This window comes from Branchiostoma floridae, chromosome 14 (assembly GCF_000003815.2).
Source record: "Branchiostoma floridae strain S238N-H82 chromosome 14, Bfl_VNyyK, whole genome shotgun sequence".
Classification (NCBI taxonomy): Eukaryota; Metazoa; Chordata; class Leptocardii; order Amphioxiformes; family Branchiostomatidae; genus Branchiostoma; species Branchiostoma floridae.
The window spans coordinates 9,876,257-9,897,196 of NC_049992.1; the positions used below are offsets into that span (position 1 = coordinate 9,876,257).

Consider the following 20,940-nt stretch of genomic DNA (forward strand, 5'->3'; position numbering starts at 1 on the left):
ATTCTATGTATGAGTATCTTTCATCATACAAAATGATATTTAGAAAATCAGTTTTCACAAACTTACCTGTTCAATAATTAGAATCGTCTTTTAGACTTCCGGTACGTTGACCTTTAACCCGGCTTATTTCCCCGGAAACAGATGTTCTGTTGTAGATTTGCTGTCTAGTAACCTGAAAATATCTCATTTTCGTCGATTTTAGACTCCTTTCCTCGTTTTTTAGGGATTCAAAATATTTCTATGTACACCTGGAAGGACCGACAGAGAAGGAAACATTTGACGTGGTGAGTTTGCATCGAAAAGTACGTTGCGAAATTCCGCATCTTTCGAGAGACAAGGTTTGGCACTAGGCTGAATGGGTATATGGTGTTTGATTACAGATTGTGATGCAACTACGCTGCGAAAGTTACTAATATTTTTGCGTGGATACTTGCTTAAGAATAGACCTGTGTCAGTTGACAGTAGGAGCCACCGAAAAGTAAGTGATATTTCAATGTTTTATCATAATGTTGTAATATCATGGTAAACCAAATTGGTTTTCGTGGCGGGTGGTGCCCTTCTAGTTGTGGTAGCTATAGCTACTGTATCACTCAAATTATGACAATTTGTGACTACAATAATGTTCTAACAATCGTGTTGATTTTGTAGTGCCTGGTGACTTTGATTCTTTTCATACTATAGGGATGGAAAAATCATTATATTTTAGCATAATGCCCCCTTACATTTTGAAATAGGATCATCCTTGTTATAATTAAGGTGTGATTCCATATCTTTTAGGTGTGCCATTTCATTACAAACAAATTAAGGTGTGTCACAGTGACCTTCGGTGTCCAGACAGAGATAATAAAAGCTACTTCATTTCTCTACAGAAAATTACTCCTGGCTAAGATGCACAAAAAGAAATGAAGGCATGTGCACGGTCAATACATATTTTATGAGAAAGTTACATCACACACCTCAGGAGTTTGTCAGGGACACATTAGGAGTGAAAAAGAGGTTTTGCATTGTACAGATCATGAGTACTCGAGTGTGTAATGAAAGATGCATACAACTTTTGTTTGTGGTCTCATTATATATGATTCCCCATTTACTTATTTATTTCTCAGTATAAGTGGTGACAGCAAAATGAAACTACCACAAAATAGACATTTCAGGATTTCATTGTTTCTCAACCACAGTGCATTTTTCACGAGTTGATGAATGACAAATGTCTTACAGTTGTGAAAATTTCTTGTTGCGAAGCATTTCTTACATTTTTCTCACAGGTGGCGCTGTCTTAGATTTTCCAGTCATGTCACGGAGGAACAATAAGCCAACCAAGGGCCATCCCTCCAAGCACGAGCAGGAACGGAAGAGAGACGAGCGAGCGACGAAGGCAGCGTATCGGCGGGAGAGGAAGGCGAAGTCGTACCTTGAAGACGATGAGAATTTCGCGGGGTTTGCCAATCAGCTGGCTGTGATGGGACTAAAGATACGGGACATCCCTGGAGATGGGTGTGTTCTGTGTTAGCTGTTTTATCTACTGTGGTAGAGTTTTGTAGTATATGACATCACCTGCAAGTGGCTGCAAGGTGGTGTTGTGTTGTTGACTTAGAATCTGGGGGTTTTGGGTTCAAATTCATTTGGTTGTTGAGAGGGGTGTGAAAGACCCATGCAAAAATGTGGTTGCTGGTTGGGGAAGACAGTTGGTTGCTTGGGAAAGGGTCTTAACTATGTAAAAATGGACGGGACTGTTTCAATGTCCTCTGACAACAGGTGGTGCCTGCGCCAGGTGGTTGCTCGGCCAAGTTTGACTGTAGTAGCAGGCTCCAATATTGTGTCCTTGGGAAAGGCTCTTAACACCAATTTCAACATTAATGCTCTGAATACCTTAAGTGTCATAAAGTAGAGGTCCTCTGTTTAGTTTGAGGAGAGCCACACCTTGAGATGCAAGCCCTGTGGGCAGCCAAAAGAGTAGGGATCCATCCTGGTGTCAACTTTACAGTCCATTCTCACACAGCTTGTACTGGCCTGGTGTAATGTACCCAAAGGCAGTTTACTTGGCTGGTTATGTGAAACACGGGACAGTTAATTATCCTTGCTAATTTTGTAGTCCCTTGAACTAAATCTAATACTATGATTATAACTTGAAATTTTAAAGTAAAAAACAAAACAAAACAAAAAAAGCTTTGCCATCAAGTATGTTAATCTTTTTCTTAGAAATGTATATACTAGACTAGTACTTGTACCAATTGTTCATTGTTTATCAGCTATAGATAATGGTTCAAACCTGTGTTGTAGGAACTGTCTGTTCCGAGCGTTTAACGATTGTAGTAACCTGTGTTGTACTTGTAGGAACTGTTTGTTCCGAGCGTTTAACGATCGTTAATAACCTGTGTTGTAGGAACTGTTTGTTCCGAGCATTAAACGATCAGCTGGAGGGTCACAGTAACAACCACCTGCAGCACAGGAGAGAAGTGGTGGAGTACATCATACAGCACAGGCAGGACTTTGAACCTTTTGTAGAGGATGACGTCCCATTCGACAGACATGGTGAGTTGCCTATGGATAGGCCTAATCTCGGTGCTTGGTGTTCAACAAATAATAGGTAAATGCTGTAACCTTGATTACCATATTGTGTTTTTTAGTGTTGAAATTGCACATAAGTTTTACAGAGCAATGGGAATTTACATCATTCACCCGGACGGGAGACCTGGCGCATCCCCGTCTTGTAATTAGCCAGCAAAAGGGTATGTTACCCCGTAAGGGGCGGTATAACCCCGTCGTGTGTAAACATGTGCAAACATGTGTGATCACGTCGACCGTTGTTGATGATGAGGACGAGGAGGAATTGGATGATTATGGATAATATGACAGATTATATTGGGCACATGCATAAGAACCTTTTTCAAGACAAGGATGTGAATGGAATTGAAAACTTTTGGAAGGCACAGACATCTACATGTAATAGAGCTGCCAGATGCCGTTCCAATGACTATAGTACACACAATGGTACTGTAAGATATTGAAATTTATACTGAGGTGTTGTAAATGTGTGTAATCGCCAACTTACAGTTTGAATTTGCCGCCTTTAGCTTTTAGATTAGCATAAGTTACTCCCCGCCACTTCACCAAGGGAGACTCCAGCAGGGCCAGCCCGGGGGCGGCTGGAATTTGATTGCAAAGCGTCCCCACGCCGGACCCCTGGGGTGGCTGTTAAAGCAAAGCGTCCCCACGCCAGACACCTGGGGTGGTGGTGTGTCCCAGATATGGTACCAGCTAATTTGAATGCATAGCGTCCCCACGCCAGACCCCTGGGGTGGATGTGGAGAGGAGAGATATAAATAGGGGTAGAGCCAGAGGACTGCAACAGAAGGACAATTGGGCCTGGGGTGAAGACTTCAGGAAGAACAGAAGGAAATTTGGGCCTGGAGTTCAACCCCAGGAAATTTAGGCTTGGAGACGAACAAACTCCAAGAAGGAAGAAGAAGAAGGATCAAAGGCCTGGAAAAGGAATTTCCAGGAGTCTTAGGACACTTAGGCCTGGAAAAGGAATTTCCAGGAGTCTTAGGACACTTAGGCCTGGAAGACAGCTCCAGGAAAACAGGCTTGGAAGAAACCCCAAGATTCAATTCAAGGCCCGAGCTGGAGGACGGTTTCGGGAGAATTAGGCTTGGAGGGAATTCCAAGATACGAGTACCAAGGGATAACGGACTCAGATTGGGTATTGGACCATACCAGTTTTTACGACCAAGACTCATCTTTGATCATCGTTGGATTCACCACGGGCTTACGCATCGTATTCGGACACAAAAGATCAGTTAGGGACATCAGGACTTTCAGACAAATGACGGTTTGTAATACTAACCCTACGTAGAATAAATACTCAATATATGCGAGTCAAGATTGGTGTCTCCGCCCTCGTCTCTATCAACTCAGGATTCAAAGGTGAGTCGGTAAAGCTACTCAATACCCAAGCTGAGGCAGTAATTGAAAGATCCAGAGTTGCTGCGCTTACAGTAAAAACTGGCGGTCATAAGAGACCAAAGGACTCCGACGAGTACATATTTGTCTGTCAAGGCTTTGGAAGGCCTGCATGAGCAGAGGCGTCTTGTGTAGGTTGACATTTAGGAATGTGTTTGATGATTGATGACCTGACCCAGATAAAGTAGCAACACACCCCACCTCGCAGCAGGTCACCTTACCGTAAAACAGATAATTATTGCAAGAAGTTACCATTGTCTGTCTATGCGTCTGGAAGGGGAAGAATTTAACCGACTGTCAAGTACAAGGTCATTGAGCAATCGTGTATTGTATTACGTCACATGTGAATACCTCTGTACAACAACAAATGCCACCAGATAGAACAATTAGCAGTTTTAGGGTATCAGAGTGATAGCATGGCTGTGTGATCAGAACAGACCTCTGAAGGCCAGGCAAAACTTGGACAGTAAACAGAATGGAGGAGAAGAACTCCGCTACAGTAGGTGTAGAGGGAGAAGAGAAAAATGAGGATCTACAAAAACGAGTGCCTAATAAGGCAGAATGGCTATTGAAAGAGGAAAGCAGAAGAAAGAAAGTTTACAGATCATCAGTTTTGGGAAAACTAACAACAAGGACAAATGCATTAAAAACACGAATGGAAGAGAGAAATCAACAAGGTGTACAGGTGCTGCTGGAAGAATGGCAGCAGATTTACTGTGACCTTGAAGAAGCAAATGGTGATTATCATGCAACCCTTGATAGTGAACAACTCAAGGAAGACGTATCTAACTGGGCCAGGCCACACTTTGATGAATTAGATCAGTTTAAAGACAGGGTTCTGGTGTGGATCAGCATGAATTCTGAAAAGGAAGAACCAGTTGTCAGACCATCAGATAGCATATCGCAAACGGGCTCCCGCATTTCAAGTACCGCTTCAAGCGCGAAACTAAGTGCCAAGCTACGAAGAGCAGAGCTTGCGGCCAAGGCAGCAGCACTAGAGGAAAGGGCAAAACTTCAGGAACGAGAACTCCAAATCAAGGAACAAGAATTCCAAATCAAGAAAGAGGAGATGGAAGTAGCTAGGCAGAGGGAAATGCTGGAAGTAAAGATGGAAATGGCTCAAGAGGAGGCTAAGTTACAGGTACTAGATGAGTTTGAGCGAACAGAAGCGGTTGTGCCGGAAAATGTTAAGCCAGAAACCGTAGAGCCTAGACGAACACCTATCGATGCCCGGAACCTGAACCCGGAGGCAAGGGACTTCCACCCAACGCTTCATTACAGGAATGAGCGAAAAGGTCCAACCCCTGAGGAGTTTCTGCAAGGGTTAGTGAGTACACAGACAGAGGTCACCAAGCTGATGGTAGATCACAACAAACAAGCCAGCCTGCCAACAAGAGCTATTAGTGTTTTCGATGGTGACCCACTAAAGTACACAACATTCGTTAGGGCATTCAAACATGCGATAGAAGACAAGACATCAGATGCAGAAGACCGTTTGTCATATCTACAACAGTATACCAGAGGGGAGCCCAAGAAGATTGTGGACAGCTGTTTCCTAATGGAACCAGAAGAAGGATTCAGAACTGCAAAAGAATCCCTGCAAGAAAGATATGGGACACCCCACAAGATATCTCGGGCGTACTCCGTGCAAGCCTCTAAGTGGCCTGAGATCAAAGCTGAAGACAAAACGGCACTGAAGGATTTCGTTTTGTTCTTAATGGAATGCAAAAACGCCATGAGTGGAGACAGGTACCTGAGAGAGTTGGATAATTATTACAACATCAAGTTGCTTGTGGACAAGCTACCGTTCAAGCTCAAGGAACGCTGGAGGAGACGGTCCCATGAGATAATCAAAGAGCGTCCAGTTTCATTCTCAGACTTTGTAAGCTTCGTAAAGAAGGAAGAAGACGTTGTCTCTAACGAGGTCTTTGGCGATCTCGGCAACAGAGAGGGGAGCCGGGGTTCGGGCTTCAAACGGGGACAGGGACCAAGGCGAGGTTCAAGCTTGGCGGTGGCTGTGGCGACAGGCGGCGCGGAGGCTGGGTCTGCGGGTGGCTGTCTGTACTGTGCTCAGGCCAATCATGGCCTGAGCCACTGTGGAGTTCTCGGTGCCAGGCCAGTGGCTGAGCGTCTGCAATACATCAGGGATCGGGGCCTGTGCTTTGGTTGCCTGGGGAAGGCCCACATGGCCAAGGAATGCAAACAAAGGGCTACTTGTGGGAAGTGCCAGAGGTCTCATCCTACAGTACTACACCGCGAAGTAGGAACGCTACCCAAGAAGACGGCTGCAGTAGGACGAGTACTACGCAACGGACGCAGCTGGGAAGGAGTGCCACCTATAATTCCTGTGAAGGTCCGCAGCAAGACCACAAACATCACGGTCGAAACATATGCTTTCTTGGACTCGGGAAGCGATGTGGTATTCTGTACCGAGGCCTTAAAGGATCAGCTGAAGACAAGTGGCAGGAAAACGAAGTTGACGCTGAATACAATTAATGACACCAAAGCAGTGCACAGCGAAGTCCTGCATGACCTAGAGGTCATGGACTTGAAAGGGGAAAACACAATTCCCATAGCTACAGCATACACGCAAGGGAAGATACCTGCCTCCAAAGAAAATATCGTATCGACGAAGGACCTTAAGGCTTGGCCACATCTCAAAGAAGTAGATGTGCCCAAGATAAATGCTGACATAGGCTTGTTGATCGGTAACAACGTGCCGAAGGCGGTTGAGCCCTGGCAAGTTATCAACAGTCAGGGTGATGGTCCTTATGCAGTGAGATCATTACTGGGATGGTCGGTAAACGGTCCCCTCAAGGGGGCCAGCGATGACAAGGCTACTGTCAACAGAATAAGTCTGGATCAACAGCTGACAGAGTATTTCAACGGCGATTTCAACGAGACAAAGGAGGACAAGAAAGAAATGTCAGTGGAAGATCAAAGGTTTATGAAAATCGTATCAGAAGGCACAAGGAAGGAAGATGGCCATTATCAGATTCCATTACCCTTCAAAAGGGGACCACCTGAGCTGCCAAACAACAAGCAAGTAGCCCTTCAAAGAGCAAATCATCTCAAAAAACGGATGACAAAGAATGAAAGGTACCAAGAAGAATACACACAGTTCATGCAAAAAATAATAGAAAAGGGCTACGCAGAACGGGTACCAACAGAGGAACTGAAGACCGAGCCTGGACAGGTATGGTATGTTCCCCACCACGGGGTGTACCATCCGCAGAAAGGAAAGATACGAGTCGTCTTTGACTGCGCCGCCTCATACGCCGGCACCTCCCTCAACAAGGAGCTGCTTCAGGGTCCAGACCTGACCAGCACGCTGTTGGGAGTGTTAACTCGGTTCAGAAAGGAACCAGTGGGTTTGATGGCGGATATAGAATCCATGTTCTCACAGGTGAAAGTACCAGAGAAGTACAGGGACTACCAAAGATTTCTTTGGTGGCCAAAAGGCAACTTAGACGAACCACCTGAAGAATATAGGATGACAGTACACGTATTTGGAGCAACGTCATCCCCAAGTTGTGCAAACTATGCTCTGAAGAGGATAGCTGAGGACTGTAAAGGACAGTACAACGAAGAAGTGCTAAAGGCACTCAAAGAAGACTTCTACGTGGATGATCTACTCAAGGCTATGCCAACAGAGAAACAAGGACAATGCTTTGCAAATGAGATGCGAGAAGCATGCGCCACGGGAGGGTTCAGGCTCACCAAATGGGTTAGCAACAGCAGGGAAGTACTCAAGACTGTCCCAACACCAGAGATGTCGGAGGAAGTAAAGGACCTGGATCTTGACCTTGACAAGATGCCAGTAGAACGTACATTGGGTATGTTATGGAAGGTGCAGACAGACAAGTTGAGCTTTCGTAACATCACCAAAGACAAGCCTGCAACAAAGAGAGGAATACTGTCAACGGTAAGCTCGCTGTATGACCCAATGGGACTGATCGCTCCTGCCACACTGCATCCCAAGCTGATTCTGCAAGAACTGTGCAGGGAAAAGAAGGCATGGGATGAAAGGATCCCAGAGAAACACGTCAAGTCATGGCAAAAATGGGAGGCAGAACTACCGTTGCTGAGTCACAGATTTGAGGTAGACAGGTGCGTGAAACCGGTCGGATTTGGAGACCCTGCCTCAGTGCAACTACATCACTTCGCAGACGCAAGTGAATCAGGGTATGGAACAGCTTCGTACATACGTATGGAGAACCAAGATGGCAGAGTACACTGTGCTCTGCTTATGGGCAAGGCCCGCGTCGCTCCGCTAAAGAAGATCACCATACCACGACTGGAACTTAATGCGGCAGTAGTAGCAGTCCGTGTGGACTCAATGCTCAAGAGAGAGTTAGACCTCAAGGTGGACAGAACGCATTTCTGGACCGACAGTACTACAGTCCTCAAGTACATCAACAATGAGACGTCCAGATTCCACACCTTCGTGGCAAACAGGCTCGCAACGATAAGACAGGTATCAAGTCCGAGACAGTGGCGCTATGTTGAGTCTGGGTTGAACCCCGCGGATGATGCATCAAGAGGTCAAACCATACAAGAGTTCATCGAGAATGAACGATGGATAAAGGGGCCACAGTTCCTGTGGCAAGAGGAGGGCCGGTGGCCAAGCCAACCAGACATCATAAGGGTTAATGAGCCACAGCTCGACCCGGAGATCAAGGTGCATGCAATAGTGGCACAGGAAGTTGACCGGGAGAACCCGGTTGACAAACTTCTACGCCATTACTCGAGCTGGCACCGCCTGAAGAAGGCTATAGCTTGGCTAGTAAAGGCACGCCAAGCCCTGTTGACAAAGAAGAAGCCTCTGAGTCCAACATGCTATGATCTGGATCAAGCAGAGTTGATTGTCATAAAGCATGTGCAAAGGAAGTACACCGAAGAAGGGATGAGCAGTACCATCAGAAAGCTGGATCCCAAGTTGGATGATAAAGGCATCCTTCGAGTGGGTGGAAGACTGGGAAAATCAACCTTGCCGGTGGAAACAAAACATCCCATACTGCTTCCAAAGAAGTCAAGAGCAGCAGAGCTCATGCTTCAAGAGCTCCACAGTAACGTGGGACACATGGGAAGGGAATACGTAATAGCCCTGGCAAGAAAACGGTACTGGATACCCAAGATCAACTCCTTAGTGAGAAAGGTGATAAGCAAGTGTGTCGTCTGTCGCAAACTGCGTGGCAAGCCAGGAGAGCAGAAGATGGCAGACTTACCATCACACCGTGTAACACCAGATGAACCACCATTCACCAGAGTCGGTGTAGACTACTTCGGACCGATAGAGGTCAAGAGAGGCCGCAGCACCGTGAAGCGCTATGGAGTAATATTCACGTGTATGGCGACTCGTGCTGTACATATTGAAAAGGCAGACTCACTGGATACAGACTCGTGTATCAGCGCACTTAGAAGGTTCGTCGCTCGTCGCGGACAAGTGAAGCAGATATGGTCTGATAATGGAACAAATCTAGTAGGAGCCAAGGCCGAGATGGAGAAAGAGATAAAGAAATGGAACGAGCGCCAGATAAGTGAGACCATGCTGAAGAAGAATGTGGATTGGAGATTCAACCCACCTACAGGCTCACACTTTGGAGGAGTATGGGAGCGCCAAATACGCTCCATAAGACAAGTTCTCAATGCTATAAGCAAACAGAAACTACAAGATGATGAGGGTTTGCGTACTCTGTTCTGTGAAGTGGAATACATCATCAACGACAGACCAATAACGGCGGTCAGCACAGATATCAACGATGTTGAAGCGCTCACACCAAACCATTTGTTGACAATGGGATCGGGACCAAGCTTGCCACCAAGCTTGACAGACAAGAGCGACCTGTACGCTAAAAGGCGCTGGAAGCAAGTACAATACCTCGCCGACCAATTCTGGAAGAGGTGGAAAAGAGAGTACCTCACAGCTCTACAGGAACGCCAGAAGTGGGGCAAAGTTAGAAGAAACTTTGCAGTAGGAGACATCGTGATAATGAAGGAAGATCAAACACCGAGAGGCACATGGCCGCTGGGCAAAATCGTGCAAGTCATGCCCGACAGACACGGATTAGTGCGTCGAGTGCAGGTCAAGACCCAGCGTAACGTCCTGGAGAGGCCAATTGACAAACTAGTATGTATTCTGCCGGAGGAAGAGCAGCCATAGATGACCAGAGAGCGACCTACCGACCTGAACTCCAGGAGGATTACGCGGTCACTTTAATATTCTAAGAAACTTATATGTAATGCATGCGCAACGTAGTGAAGTAGACAACCCTATATGGACTTCAGCCAAGCTTATTTCTATTGCATGATATTTTTACTAACAACTATTTGAAACACAGTATAGTCATTGTGTAAGGAAGTTGGCTTTATTACATGTATGTAATGTAAAATTGTCGTAGAACGGACAATTGGGGGCCAGTGTAATCGCCAACTTACAGTTTGAATTTGCCGCCTTTAGCTTTTAGATTAGCATAAGTTACTCCCCGCCACTTCACCAAGGGAGACTCCAGCAGGGCCAGCCCGGGGGCGGCTGGAATTTGATTGCAAAGCGTCCCCACGCCGGACCCCTGGGGTGGCTGTTAAAGCAAAGCGTCCCCACGCCAGACACCTGGGGTGGTGGTGTGTCCCAGATATGGTACCAGCTAATTTGAATGCATAGCGTCCCCACGCCAGACCCCTGGGGTGGATGTGGAGAGGAGAGATATAAATAGGGGTAGAGCCAGAGGACTGCAACAGAAGGACAATTGGGCCTGGGGTGAAGACTTCAGGAAGAACAGAAGGAAATTTGGGCCTGGAGTTCAACCCCAGGAAATTTAGGCTTGGAGACGAACAAACTCCAAGAAGGAAGAAGAAGAAGGATCAAAGGCCTGGAAAAGGAATTTCCAGGAGTCTTAGGACACTTAGGCCTGGAAAAGGAATTTCCAGGAGTCTTAGGACACTTAGGCCTGGAAGACAGCTCCAGGAAAACAGGCTTGGAAGAAACCCCAAGATTCAATTCAAGGCCCGAGCTGGAGGACGGTTTCGGGAGAATTAGGCTTGGAGGGAATTCCAAGATACGAGTACCAAGGGATAACGGACTCAGATTGGGTATTGGACCATACCAGTTTTTACGACCAAGACTCATCTTTGATCATCGTTGGATTCACCACGGGCTTACGCATCGTATTCGGACACAAAAGATCAGTTAGGGACATCAGGACTTTCAGACAAATGACGGTTTGTAATACTAACCCTACGTAGAATAAATACTCAATATATGCGAGTCAAGATTGGTGTCTCCGCCCTCGTCTCTATCAACTCAGGATTCAAAGGTGAGTCGGTAAAGCTACTCAATACCCAAGCTGAGGCAGTAATTGAAAGATCCAGAGTTGCTGCGCTTACAATGTGTCATCTTTGAAAGATGTGTACCTAATTCTGTATTTGTTGTTTCCCCCTTGTCTTGCAGTTTCAGAGTTAAGAAAACATGGCACTTATGCTGGAAATGATGCCATTGTTGCTTTTGCCAGACTCCATGGTGTCAATGTAGTCATCCACCAGTTAAACAAGCCCCTGTTCCATGTAGGTAAAGCTACAGATTGTTTTGTAGCATTGTAGCATGAGATTTAGCCTAGTTGCTTGATATTTATCATGCTCAGGTTTCTCAGCAATGTTGTTTCACATTCAAGATATAGTTTTTTTGGCAATGCCCCAGGGGTTAAGCCTTTTTTATAGCATTGTTGCTTCTCCTCTATATTATCATTGTGTCCAAAATGTAGTGTCCACCTTGTTGTACGATTTGTGGCTGAAATTTTCTAAGCTCAAACTTTACATTGTGTCCAAACTCACAGGTTAAGGGAAGTGACCGAAGGGATGCCCCGGAGCTGCATATATCATACCACAACGGTGACCACTACTGTAGCGTTAGGAGAATAGCGGATAATTCCGACAGACCAGCAAATGTCAAAATTGCAGTAAGTGCAAAAAGTCTAACATTTGACACATCCTCAACAATTCAGAAATGTAAATGTTGACATCTGTGTGGTGGTTTCATGTTAAACTTTGCTGTTTTCGTAAAAACCTCTCCTTTGCATTCCACCATGAAAATTCATGTTCTGTCTTCTGTCCACCTTGTCTAAACCACAAACTAAAAACATTTGCAAGCACTACATTGTCTCTGGGCTGTACAACCCTAATCAGCATCTTCTAATGCTAGTTCTGTGTCATCATCATTTAATCTTTCCACTGTTTGGGGGAGTCTTTCTCGCCATCTATACTGATGTGGTTCACATACATTTTCCTATCAAAAGATGGCAAAATGATGACTTGAAGTTTATTTTATTCCTTTTATAGCCAGGGGCAGGAGAAGAAAGGGGAAGGCACAAACAGAACGATCTGCAGACCAACAGGCATAACTACCACACGGACTATCCCATTATCAGTGATTACGGGGGTGATTTCACAGCTGAGGAACTGTCCTACCTGAGTGAAGACAGAACAGACATGGAGGAGTTTGTTATGAACAGCACAGGCTGTCAGGTAAGAAGGCACTCATTTTGGCAACACATACGGGGTGGAGACATTCTTTGTATCAGCACAGTTCACTTGGAACAAAGGTGATTACAAAATTCCAGAAAGTCATTCTTCATTAAATTGGCTGTCAGCAGGTTGGCCTCTTTAAAGATTTGTTTTCTTTTTACTTAATGGTCACCACATAAGAAGAATGTGGGCCAGTTAAAGGTTACAGGGTACATGAATTTGACTGCTACTTTTCTCCCTAGTAGTACATCAGAAACATCAAGATTGTTAGAATTTTGTAAAGGCCTTTTTTCAGAAATTGCTTTTGAGATTCTGTACTATTTAAAAAAAGACAGCAGGTGAATTATCCAAAATGTCCTTTCTGAGTTGCGGGAAAAAAAAAACTGACATGTAACAATATTGTACTGCAGGACTTGCGGCTGATTCGTGAAACTCTAGAAGACCATCATTACGACTTGGAGAGCACAGTAGACTTCATCACACAGATCATGTTCCTCAACAGTAAGTTTTGAATTGATTCCTAGGCTATTGTGCAAATATCAAAGAGTGCACATCCTCCTACACAGGGACATCCAACAGCCAAACTGCCTTTACATCCAGAGAGGCAGTTTGGCTGTTGGATGTCCCTGCATAGGAGGATGAGAATGCACGAAAACAGTAAATGCTTCTTTATGCTCATCAGGGTAAAGTGTTGTGGTTTATGATCATATGGGGACTACTCTTACTTCTTCTATTACTGCTACTACAACTATATATGTAGGATATTTTTGTTTTCTACTTTTACTATCTGTTGTATATATAAATATTACATGACATTGTATAGAAAACACAACAATCAGTTCAGTTAATACATTGTACATCCTAAATGTTAGGAGTACTAGATGCCATTTTATTGAAGTCAGTCTCCCATTATGTTGTAATCATCATCATCATCAATTTTGCCATTTTGGGTGAATTTTTGAGAGGTCAACTCTAACTTTCTAATTATGATTATCCATAATATTTACATCTGTATACATTAGGTCCTAATGTTGCAGTGCATTTTTAAGATGCCATCAATTATTACAATAAAGTGTAAACAAAGACATCAACTTGATGATGACGATACAAAACAAGCTTGATCACATTGTTTTTTCCCCTATACCAAACAACTGTAGGTGAAAATGCTCCTGATATGCCAAAGAAGATCGCTAGGAGTCCTTCCTCAGACTATAACATCAACCAGAGGACAGCAAATTCCCACCTCTGGTCGGAGGATGGTACAGCAAACAGGGTCTTTGGTGGTACCGGGACTGTCAGAAGTACCAGCAGTCACTCCAGCAGTGGTGGAAGCGACAGTAGTAGGGGGGCAGGGGGAGGGGCGAGGGCTAAGGTACACACACAACAGGTGAGTTAAATGATATGATTCTGAAGAGCATCATAGTTTTGAGCTGTTATACTGAAAGTTCATGTTTGTTCATATTAAGACATGATTTCGTGGTTGGAGGGGATAAAAGTTTGCAGTGGCATTATTTTGCAGTTGGAAGGCCAACGTTAAAAAATGCAAACTAAAACCACAGCAAAAGTTGTCAAATTTACCGTATTTACATCATATGGTCATCATCTGACTGTGTGTTATTTTTTTTATACACATACATGTTGAATGTCAAGTTTCCAAGGTAAATTGATATTTGTAGATTAAACTAAATCCAAAAGAAGAATCTGGATATTGTTCATAATAATAAGTTGCATCTCTGTGATCTTGTTTTTAATGCATGAATGCTATTGTGCTTTGTATGAAGGCCAGTTTTAGCTTAAAGGTAAATTCCATTTATGATAAGCCCATAACATGGTAATATGAGTATAAGGGTCAAGAAATCGATTCCAAGATACTAAAAAGCTAGCATTGATAATAGATTTTGAAGAAATCATCAGTGCAATCATTGTGAAGGTTTTCTTTTTTTCCTCTTACTTAGAAACAAGCTCAAACCAAGCTACGGAGGGGCCAGGCGAGATTGGAGAAGAAAAAACGGCAAGAAGAGAGACACAGGCAGAGAGTGGTCGGTAACAAACAGCAGGAAGAACAAAATGATGATGATGCCAAGACAGTTCTTGTTAAAGACATGAGCTTACTCAGCATATAATAAAGCCATCCAGAAACAATGTACTGTAGGTGTAATAGGACTGGTGTTTGGGTGACCTCTACATCTGCTTTGTATGCTGCAAAGGAACAGTTCCATGTAAGTCTGCAAGTACTTAAGATTTCAAAATATATTTTCATTGTCTGCTGGACGTCCTAGATGACAAGGCCATGGTACTAACAGCACGGGTAAACTCTCTCCTTAGACCCTGTGAGAATTTGGTCATGTGCCACCGACTGTGCCCACTCTCGGACTTGCCTCAGCTTATCTCTAGATGGTAACATCGTGCAGTTTTCACCAGTATCTTTATGAGAAATTAAACGACACTTTGACATAAATTGCTTCCGCGTACTACTTTGGAAATTTAATCTATGTTGTCGTAAATTGCATAAGAGCAAATTCTCACAGGAATCTGCCCGTGAACAGCTATGTGCCGCCCTTACAAACTAAGTATAGCCATGTTGCAAGGAGTGTTTACAGTACTTTGAACAATACACATGACAGCTTTTTCATATTTTATGACTTCTCACATTAATGACGTCAACACTGATCGATTTCATGTAAATATTCAACTTTTGTGCATCCATTTTGTCTTTAAAAAAATAATACTCTTCTGTCATGCATGTCTGGTAAAAAGGTAACAAAATTACAAATGTAAAAACTTCTCACGTTAGTTTGAAAGTTACATCTGTGCGAGTATCTACTTTCACTTTAAGAATGTTGGCATGACAATCATTAATGTGGATAAAAATGTATCATATTGAGAAGGATTTTCTATTCCAACAGTTGTCATATTTATTGTTATTTGATAAGGACTACGAATGGTGGGTGCCTGTATAGGTTCACATCTTTGGTGAGTGTAAGATCGTTAGCTACATGTACATGTGAACACTGTCATGAGTTGCTTTTTTTATCACTGCATGTAATATAACATGTGCATGAAAAATGAAGTTAGATGCTGTCTGCTAAATGCATGGATAATCTGTTTTATCTCCAAGCAGATTTACCAATGGCATACGGCAGTATCAAAAGGGCCAAGGCAGGCTTGTTTAAAACTAGCCACTTTTTGGACACTGCTTTGGCACTTGTCATACTAATAACGCCTCTGGTAAATCTCCTTGGAGATTAGTTTTGTTGTCAAATATCACTTGATGTCTATATTGAGTTATTTCAAAAGATCATGGTTGATGAATTTCAAAGCCGTGGGATCCATCCCTTTTAGGGACCTTGGCTCAAAGCCTATGGCCATAGGCTAGTAAACTGTAACTGTCACGGCTGTGGAATATCAGATTCTGCTTTGAATAAAAGAGATTAAGTCCATGGCTATGAAATCTGTCAATCCTGAATGATAGTACAATATGAAGCCATAGAACATGACCTACTGTAAACAAGGTTAAAAAGGGAAAACTCCTTACTGTAAATGCATTTATTTTTGCTATGTATTTCACTGGTCTATGGCATAAGGGAAAAGTTTTTCAGCTTGCATATTTGCATATAACTGCAACAGTTTGATGATTGACAGTAGGACATCCATTTAAACTGTTGAAATTTTCAAACGCAAAGTTACTTAAGCAGTGTGAGAATGGGGAGTTGGTGTAGTTGTACATAAAAAGAGTTGCTGCTACTAGTAGATATAATGATAGAAGAATACCGTCATCTTCAAAAGAGAGGTATTTTTACTTGCACATGAAAGGTCATTACAGGAAGCCTAAAAGTATAAAATGTAGTTGTAATTTAAAGAGGTAGACTACATTTTAGATGATCAACCAAACAGGACAACAATAACATGTAGTTCCACTTACACCATACATAAACAAAGATGCAAACAACATATTGTTACCATCATGTATTATAAAACAAAGCAATACAAAGGACTTACTAATTTCTCACTTGCTAATAAAAGAAATTTGACATGACAAACTCTTTGACTTTTTTCCCCACAAGCACAAATACACTGGTTATGGAAACTTAATGAATGATTCAAGGCATCTATTGCAAAGGTGGAAAAAATAAAAGAGCTACACATTGTAAAGGTACCAAGAATATGTGGAAACCAAGATAAATGCACTGAGAAACAGATTTTTTTTTAACTTCTTCAATATAGGTACATGTGTTTGACTCATTTGTAGACATGTTTGAAAATCAGAGACTTACATGTACCATGGAAAAGTTCTTCTATCCTCTATGCCACCTGCACTTACTCAATAAGACATAAAATTGAGACAAAAATCAAAGACAGGAATGTAAAAATTCACATTGGTACAAACTGCTAATTTTGGTGGATATACAGGATCAGTCGTCAGTTACATTGTCAACATCTACCTTAACTAGAATTTAATTGGCCAATAATACAGAAAAACACTTGTTAAGACATATCTTACATTTGTTAACACAATACAGATTAACAAAGGTTTGTCTGTCCCCCCTAGTACTGGAAGCTCCTTTTGGTCTGGATGTCATCTAAGATTTGTTGTAGCTCTTCATCTTCAAATCTGCCTTCAAGACTGAAAACAAGATGAAAAAAAATACTTCAACAGCTTTTTAACAGGCTAAAAATTTAAAAGAAGTATTTGATGTTAAGCATTGAGCAAAAAAATGCAACCATGCACCAAGATGCTTACAAAGCCACAGCTGGAAAACTCTTATGACTTTGGCCATAACAGTTTTGTAGAAAATCACGCCAAGTTAGATCAAATATTCTAATTTAGATGTTAAAAACATTAAATAATTGTAACTATTAACCGATATTCCTCCTTTTTTTTGTTATTCTTTTCAGTTATGAGTAAAACTACACTACTTTACTGTACACATACAAGCTATATTTACATGCAGGGCTCGAAATACTTTTTTCTGCATACCTGCACTACTCTGAATTTAGGAAGTATGGATCATACTAAAATTGTTGGAACCATTGCTATTTTTTTTCTTTTATACTTTATAGGTGGTAACAGCCAATGCAGCTAAGAACAATCCACATGCACCTACAATGTACTGCATCATAGGACATTTATCTATAAAACCCAGTACATGGACCAGTGTAGGTTAGGTGCAGGTAGACACTAGAAATACCTGCACAGCTCCATTTTTGCCTGCACTAACCTGCATATGCAGGTGGTATTTAAAGCCCTGACATGATTATGTCTAATGAAAAGGTCTGTGGTCCATGAAGAACATGGTCAGTGTTTCCCACCTTGGAATGAGTGATTTTGCCTCCTCGGCTGACTCTGGACAGAGGTTGGCCAGGGCTGCCAACTCAAACTTGTGGAGTTTCTTCTGCATCAGTAAACTGGGCGGTGGGAGGGGAAAAACACACTATGAAAATGCCTTTTAAAGGAAACATCCCACATGTAACTTTGTGTAAGTCATACAAAATGGCGTCTGGGGTGTAATTTGTTAATCAGTTAATTAAGTATGAGGAGGTTGATGATGACAAATGATGAGTTCCCCAAGGTTCTAAAAAAGATATTGCATGTAATGTTACACCATCAAAATACATGGCCTAGCAAGCAATCAACAAGACTTCACCACCTTGATGGTAAACACCCTTTGGTGCCCTATGTGGCAGAGACTGTCATTCTCGTATAGGACTGTTTAGCCACAGTCGATGCTGTAGGGCTGAAATCAATTAGGATTTAACCATGGTCAATATTGACCGAAGGAGGCCATACATAAATGCTGTACTGTGCTGGTAAGAACCCTGACCATTGTGACATGATGGCTGACTGTAAATGTACCTTCTGACAGCTGCTATAGTTTCCCTGTTCTTGAACCTGCTGAAGCGAGACGTGTAGCCCAGAGTTTTCATGAAGACCTCTGATAACTCCTGCTCCTCCTCTGCACTCTCGTTCTGCTGCTTCCTGTGCTCCAGCAACATGTTCACTTCCGAGTTCAGGAGGGTCTCCGCATTCTCAAACTCTAGTGGGGGAAAATGAGGAGGAAAAGTCTTCACACAAAGTCCTTCATGCTGTTTTTGTTTGTTATAGTCTCTAGCAAATCCTACCACAGTTACATGCTGATGAAATCCTGTACTCCAGCAACATGTTCATTTCAGAGTTTAAAAGGGTCTCCGCATTCTCAAACTTTAGTGGGGAAAAAGGGTTTCACACAAAGTCCATCATGCTGTTTTTGTTTGCAATACTCTCTAGCAAATCCTGTATAATGACAGCTCCACCCCTTAGAGGTTGCCAAAATTCTGTGTTACAGTCTTAACTTGCAGTTTTTATGCAGAAATTTAAAACCCTACCTTGTTATGTACCTACTAAGTACAAATGTATGTCAAACTTTTTTGACCAAACTGCACGTGTAGCCCCCCCCCCCCCCCCCCCCCACACACACACACACACACACAAAGCAACAACACGAGTACGACATTTTTATCCATCCATAACTTGGTAAGCTTAAAGGCAGAAGGATCGTGGTTTTCATATAAAGATAAAGGAGACGTTCAGAAACGTTAAAAGTGAATCAGATATCACATGTACCCTTAGGAAACTGTAACTGTGCCGCGTCTTCTTCTATGTCAGCTCCTGCAGACTCAGTCGCACCGGTCGCCATGTTTCACACTGCGGACGGGTTCACTAGTATGTCAAGGGGTGTTTCATAAATTCAACATAATGTACTTGTATTCGTGAAAGAGGCATGAGAATTAATACTTTAAATTACTTATAAAATAATATTACTATTATAAAATATAAATCCTATGGCCTGTGTGGTTTTATTTTAGATATCTGCTCAGATTTCAAAATCATATTCTCCCTTGATGAATATGGGATCGGCAAAGGATGCTGGGGTAAACTATTTACATTACAGGGGTACATGCGATTATCTATTAGAAATAAAGTGATATAACTCTTCAATTAAAGATTGTAGTATGCTTTATATTTATAATTATAATGCTTATTTTATGTCATATTCCATAAATGTGTGTATTTGTCACGATTTATGCTCTTTGAATAAAAGCATCACCATCTACCTTCCCTTTCAGTAGTGAGACGGCCTGACTTGACCATCTATTTTCAAGATGGCAGACCTACTAGGATCTATTTTGAGCTCGATGGAAAAACCTCCAACAATTGGAGAGGAGGAAAAGAAGAAAGCTAAAAGTAAGTCCGATTTTACTTCAGGGAACCGTCCTCAGAAATGTCTTGTTTTACATGAAGAATTTGGTTGAAAGGGAAGAAACTGTTTGGAGGAATTATGCATGTTTGGCATTCAGCCTTTTTTATGATCATAATATCATCATTGTACGAATGAACAACAACGTATTATGTGGGAAAATATAGGTATTATAGACACAAATCAATCAGAGGAGCGAGTAGAACAGAAAGACACAAAACCCCGACTTCATGGATTCGAACCCGGACAGCCGGATCATATATCCAACGTGTAAACCACAACGCCCAAAGCTCAGAGCTGTTGGCGTGGTCAGTTTGGCAACGGTTGAACCCCACTGTTACACTTCTAATCTTTCACTTGTCCCAATGAACACAGAACAACGTGAACAATTGGAGAAACTTCAAGCTCAAGAAAAGGCGGCCAAGTCCAAGTTTAGGAAAAGGGTGAGACTTTTCAACTTGCATTGTGAGAAGATTATGACACTTAACAATAAAGTAATCTTACCAATATTTTTGTCACCTAGGAATCATCAGGTAACAGAAACCTGAGAATTATGTCAACATTGAATAAGAATAGGATTCATTTAAATAAATAAATAAACAGTGTTTCAATTTTTTTTCCTTCTGCTGTTAAGTAGGTTCATACGAGTGATCACGATGATGCCACAGTGACACAGTAATCTTGTTTTATTCCAGATAGTAGATGAGGTGAACAAGTTCATCAATGACAGCTCACGCACCAGGCACAAGTTCGAGGCCATGGACAAAATGGCCAGAACTATCGTGTAAGAAATTACAGTCTCCATGTGGTAACAGATGTCAGGTTACAATCATTGCATGATGACTAAAAAGACTCATTTTACACAACCATTGCTTTATTCTCTCAAACGTTTCAGTGACTGTCTGTCACCTTCTTCTGGGCAATTCTGACTGGTTCACATTGTACTGCAGGACAGGTGTCGCTGCTCTCAGTTGATGTGGTCACAAACCTGAACTGTGAGCAGTGACACCTGTCATGCAGTAGAATGTAAACCAGTCAGAATTGCCCTGAAGAAGGTGACAGACGGTCACAAAAACGTTGGTAAGAACAAAGCAATGGTTGTCTCTTCATTCAGTGACATGCCTAATATCCAAGCAGATCCTGCGTGGCATAACACAGTAACATAAGCTGGGGAAGGAGTTAAGCTGGCAGAGCGTGGCCAATTTACTCCTCTGCTGGCTTAACT

General features: G+C 42.6%; 3 protein-coding genes across 5 annotated transcripts in view; 2 read left to right on the forward strand and 1 right to left on the reverse strand.

Annotated features, from left to right (window-relative positions):
• Nucleotides 1-98: 98 nt before the first annotated feature.
• Nucleotides 99-15,737, forward strand: LOC118430535 (OTU domain-containing protein 3-like). Of its 3 annotated transcripts, none has more exons than XM_035841466.1 (9): nucleotides 99-302; nucleotides 1,266-1,494; nucleotides 2,384-2,532; nucleotides 11,411-11,523; nucleotides 11,793-11,915; nucleotides 12,295-12,480; nucleotides 12,891-12,981; nucleotides 13,635-13,867; nucleotides 14,436-15,737. In XM_035841466.1, the coding sequence occupies exons 2-9, from the start codon at nucleotides 1,292-1,294 to the stop codon at nucleotides 14,601-14,603; spliced, it is 1,266 nt and encodes a 421-aa protein (XP_035697359.1). In that variant the 5' UTR covers nucleotides 99-302; nucleotides 1,266-1,291; the 3' UTR covers nucleotides 14,604-15,737. The 3 variants fall into 3 exon arrangements, with proteins under 3 accessions (XP_035697359.1, XP_035697358.1, XP_035697360.1); XM_035841465.1 differs by having other exon boundaries at nucleotides 99-284; XM_035841467.1 differs by having other exon boundaries at nucleotides 101-284; nucleotides 13,638-13,867.
• A 694-nt stretch (nucleotides 15,738-16,431) lies between these two features.
• On the reverse strand, nucleotides 16,432-19,262 carry LOC118430538 (DNA-directed RNA polymerase II subunit RPB4). Its single transcript, XM_035841472.1, has 4 exons — nucleotides 19,082-19,262; nucleotides 18,335-18,515; nucleotides 17,791-17,886; nucleotides 16,432-17,104 (listed from the first exon to the last, which is right to left on the reverse strand). Exons 1-4 carry the CDS (start codon nucleotides 19,152-19,154, stop codon nucleotides 17,026-17,028), a joined length of 429 nt encoding a protein of 142 aa, XP_035697365.1. The 5' UTR covers nucleotides 19,155-19,262; the 3' UTR covers nucleotides 16,432-17,025.
• Nucleotides 19,263-19,566: 304 nt separating this feature from the next.
• The window catches only part of LOC118430437 (sperm-associated antigen 7 homolog), a 4,549-nt gene continuing 3,175 nt past the window's right edge, over nucleotides 19,567-20,940 (forward strand). Inside the window, exons 1-3 of the mRNA XM_035841305.1 lie at nucleotides 19,567-19,702; nucleotides 20,091-20,158; nucleotides 20,411-20,502. Coding sequence (XP_035697198.1) covers nucleotides 19,621-19,702; nucleotides 20,091-20,158; nucleotides 20,411-20,502 — 242 coding nt within the window. The 5' untranslated portion in view covers nucleotides 19,567-19,620. The remainder of the gene's footprint in view (nucleotides 19,703-20,090; nucleotides 20,159-20,410; nucleotides 20,503-20,940) is intronic.

Coding starts and splice junctions, on each gene's coding strand:
- LOC118430535 (XM_035841466.1), top strand. CDS start 1,292: ATGTCACGGAGGAACAATAAGCCAACCAAGGGCCATCCCTCCAAGCAC. Junction 11,916..12,294: donor CAGCAAATGTCAAAATTGCA/GTAAGTGCAAAA, acceptor TTCCTTTTATAG/CCAGGGGCAGGAGAAGAAAG. Junction 13,868..14,435: donor CTAAGGTACACACACAACAG/GTGAGTTAAATG, acceptor CCTCTTACTTAG/AAACAAGCTCAAACCAAGCT.
- LOC118430538 (XM_035841472.1), bottom strand. CDS start 19,154: ATGGCGACCGGTGCGACTGAGTCTGCAGGAGCTGACATAGAAGAAGAC. Junction 18,516..19,081: donor ACAGTTACAGTTTCCTAAGG/GTACATGTGATA, acceptor TTCCCCCACTAG/AGTTTGAGAATGCGGAGACC. Junction 17,105..17,790: donor GCAAAATCACTCATTCCAAG/GTGGGAAACACT, acceptor TCTTGTTTTCAG/TCTTGAAGGCAGATTTGAAG.